The 4,074-nt window shown below is 35.7% G+C and overlaps 1 protein-coding gene across 1 annotated transcript; it reads right to left on the bottom strand.

Annotated features, from left to right (window-relative positions):
- Nucleotides 1–952: 952 nt before the first annotated feature.
- LOC128542577 (platelet glycoprotein V-like) lies at nucleotides 953–3,543 on the bottom strand. Its single transcript, XM_053512492.1, has 2 exons — nucleotides 3,395–3,543; nucleotides 953–3,063 (listed from the first exon to the last, which is right to left on the bottom strand). The coding sequence occupies exon 2, from the start codon at nucleotides 3,052–3,054 to the stop codon at nucleotides 1,138–1,140; it is 1,917 nt and encodes a 638-aa protein (XP_053368467.1). The 5' UTR covers nucleotides 3,055–3,063; nucleotides 3,395–3,543; the 3' UTR covers nucleotides 953–1,137.
- Between the last annotated feature and the right edge of the window lie 531 nt (nucleotides 3,544–4,074).

Here is a 4,074-nt window from a genome sequence, read left to right as displayed (position 1 = left end):
CTTGAAATTCATACAATGAGAACCTTTTTTTTTTTTTTGTTGGTGCGTGATTTTTTTCTTATGAAAAACATGTCCAAAATACTGTTGAAAGAAATGTTGAAGATAACCAACTTGAATGTTGTTGGGTTTTTTTTGTTAAACACAATTTCCCCCCTCTTTAAATCTATCAAAGTTAACAGTAAAGTTGAAAAAGTTGGGGGAAAAAACATGTTAGAATATATTGCATTTTGTACAGCATGTCTTTTGTATTGTTGGACCATAATATTCTCAATTTTTCGATTTCTGTGCTGCATTTCAAACGGTGCCAACTGTTATTAAAATGCTTGTGACAGTAATGTTCTTGTTATTCAAATGTAATTATTTACAGCTAAAACATTATTTCCTAATAAATCAAAATGTTATTATTTGCAAATCACAGTAGTTTTAATGAAATAAGGGAAAGTCATCTAATTCAGCACTTTCCATCTCAGTATTTATAGGTATGTAAATGCACACTTGTATAACAGATGAGCAAATGACTCTGTGTGAGCTGCACTTTCGATAAACATTAACATAAAGGTTATATTAATAAGATATTAATGGTTGAATCTTTTACTACGTTTACCTCCATTCATTTATTAGACTGCAATAGCCTTGTTCTATCTTTGTTCTTGTTTTTTTAATTGTAAGCATTTATTGCAGACAATAAACCAAATGCAAGCTACATCATCTGTAAGCTTCATAACCCTTCCTTTTTCAATTTGTATTTTTTTCCCTACAGTAACGAATCATAGCATGAATATAGTCCTTAGATGCCTGAAACAAACTTAAAAATAAATAAATAAATAAACTGTTCTTTCATTAGATGACGTTTTAGTTTATGTCAAATCAAAAACAGTGCTTTAATGAGTTAGAAATTAGGAAACCAAAAAATATATATGTACACAATTTTGGCACACACATGCCTATTTAAAAAAATTCCAAAAAAATGACATGTACAGTATATAAATCATAATATTAACAAGCTATACCAACATACAACAGTGTTATACTTTAGGCAGATATATTGTAGTTATAGTCAGAACAACAAAACTTTACAGTAAAACAATCGCTAGATATAATAATATACAGTACAATGAAATGCAATGTCATTTTTTTCTAAAGTTTGCCATTAAAACTCCGCAATCTTTTAGTTTTGATTGTCTGATGTCTAAGAGTCATCCCTGTTTTCCACAAAGCTTTGTGTAGATGGTAGAATGCAAAGGCGCTGAATATAATCAGAAGAACACCGGTGATAATAAGAACAACATGCAAAGCCATTAGAAAACTACTGTATGCTCCAGACGTAGGTACTGTCCACAGGTACACCCAGCCCTGACGGCGATTATTATGGACAATATCAGGGCCGTTAACAAGGACCACAGTGTCATAGAATACATTGGGCATGGAGCGAGCAGTATGTGGTTTCTTAAATGTATAAGCAGTTGAAGAAAGTGTTTGTAAGGTACGATGAACTGGAGGTACAGTGGTTGACAAGATGGTATTTGTAGCGACATTGCTAATGTTTTTAATGTCAGTGAAAAATGATGCTGTTGTTCTTTCTGAAGAATACGCCTGTATCTCTTCAGTGGTCATGGTAACATGTAGGTCTCCTGTAGTGGTAACGCCACATTTCAGACTGTCATTAGTTAACGTTACTAGTGATTTGTTAATTAAGTGGTAAGGTTCATGGCATAATACATCATGTAGGTCAGTGACTACATTCCGGTTGTCACTTATCCATGCTGCAATGTCCAGGATACTGCATGTGCAGTTCCACTGGTTGTGTCCAAGAGTGACAGACTTCAATACAGTGAGATGCGCAAAAATATCTCCTGGAAGATTGTTCAGATTGTTGTTGTTCAGCTGAAGATGGGTTAGGCTATGGAGATTTTGAAAGATCTTTGCAGAAAGGGACCGGAGCTTGTTACCATAAATATTTAAACTCCTAAGTTTAGTTAAGGATGAAAACTGATCTTTGTGTAAATCCTGAAGTATGTTTTTTCTTAAAGATAGCTTTTCAAGATTAGGCAAGTGAGAAAAGACATCCTTTGGTAGTGAGATAAGCTTCTCATTATAATGTAAATGTAAAGACTTGAGGCCAGTCATGTTTGCAAAAAGGTTCCAGGGCACAGTGATAAGATTGGTATTATACAGGTAGAACTCCTGAAGTCTTGGCATGTGCCCGACTAGCTGGTCCGGCAGCGAGATTAAGGGATTTTTGTAGAGTGTAAGTTTGGTAAGATTGGGTAGATAGTAAAAAGTCTCTCTTGGAATATAACGAAGCTGGTTGCTAGATAGAGTCAGGATTAACAATGAGGGCATGTGCCAAAAAAGTCTGGAAGGTATTCCCTGAATTTGGTTTTTATCCAGCATGAGTAATAACAGGTTGTTCAGATGATCAAATGAGCCTTCTTCTATTGTCCTCAGCTGGTTGGAGGACAGTATCAGGGACTTGAGCTGTCTAAGGTTGTGGAACATCATCTGTGGGATCATTTGTAGGAAGTTCTTACCCAGGTTCAGGTAAGTCAATTTTGTCACATTCTGGAAGATTCTAGCATCCAAATTTGCTATTTGGTTCATGCTAATGTCCAGTTCAGTGAGGTTGACCAAATGTTTAAAAATGTCTGCAGGGAGAGACATCAGTTGACTCTTATTGATGTAAAGTTGCTCTAGGTTCTCCAGGCTGCTGAACACTCTTGGTGGAAGGTCAGAGATATTGGTAGATGACAACACAACTGACTTCAGCTGAGAAGCACCATAAAAGGCTTCTGGGTGAATAGTGGCAAGAGGACTGTGGCTGATTTGGAGGCGTAGTAAAAAGACAAGAGGCTGAAGACTTTTTGGATGAAGGATTTTTATAAGAGTGTTATTGAGTTTTAGGCGGAAGGTTTGATTGGCTGCCAGATGTGGGATTTCAGTGATTCCTCCTGTGCATGTGACATCCCCATTTGGTAAACACACACAGGCACTTGGACAGGAAAGACTGAGTGGGACCAGCAATCCCAAATGCAGTACAATAAATATTAGCCACATCCTCTTAGACTGCAAAACAGAACAGAATTAAAACATTAGAAATTTAGGCCACGAGTATTACAATGGTCAGTAACAGTCTACAGTATGAATATATTAAGATTGCTGTATTTTTTCATTGTAATAAATGTACAACTAGCAGGATTTGAGATTAGCAAGAAAGAGATTTGATAACGCCTCCACACCTTCATATTTCAAATATTAATTAATTAAAAAAGGAGCCACATTCATATTTCACACAGTATTACATATTTCATATAAGAAAATACATCATTATTACTTATTATTCCTGTTGATTCAGTGATGCAAACTTAGCTGAAAAAAATTAGAAAGTTCTACTTGCCTTTTATGTCACAGAACTTGAATTCTATCGTGTTATGGATCTCACTCTACATTTAAAACAACTCGTCACAGCTCTTTCAACCACTCATTAGAGAATGTCTTTTCATAAGTGAAGTACATCTTGTCACTTGGCCTCTTTTAAGAACCAACGCTACAAGGAAGAATGACAGAAAGGATGTCTGGATCTACTATGATAAGCTGCAAATATGAAAGCCACATCTCTTTCCCACAGGCCTTTCCATGTTTCCCCCTGTTACTTTCTTCTGACTTTCAACACAATTAATAGTTTATAACACTCAGAAGTATGCAAAATGCAGGTAAACTTTTGGACAACAGACTTTGGAATATATGGAACTGCCAGTACAGTTGTAGTTAATTTACACAACAATTTACTAGAGTTGTCACTTTAGTTTATTTATCGGGGATTGTAATTATCCATAGGCTGGGGTTTGTGCATTGTCTGGGAATCAAGCGCCTATAGTTGAGCCAACCATGCCCAATAATTTGACAAATAAAAAGCTAGCTAAATAAAGTGAAACTAAACTAGAATTACATTACTTTATGTGGATTTTCCATCCATTCATCTAGTAGCCTCTGTAGTCCAACTGGGAACCATGAAGGCCAATGTTATAGTCAATTATGTTACACCAGCAAGCACCCATTTACTTATCTTAATTGCTG

Source organism: Clarias gariepinus, chromosome 15 (genome assembly GCF_024256425.1).
Source record: "Clarias gariepinus isolate MV-2021 ecotype Netherlands chromosome 15, CGAR_prim_01v2, whole genome shotgun sequence".
In the NCBI taxonomy this organism is placed as follows: Eukaryota; Metazoa; Chordata; class Actinopteri; order Siluriformes; family Clariidae; genus Clarias; species Clarias gariepinus.
The sequence above is the reverse complement of the archived record's forward strand: the minus strand, read 5'-3'. Positions and strand labels throughout refer to the sequence as shown.

Excerpts from the sequence above, each read along its gene's own strand:
- LOC128542577 (XM_053512492.1), bottom strand. The coding sequence starts at position 3,054 with ATGTGGCTAATATTTATTGTACTGCATTTGGGATTGCTGGTCCCACTC.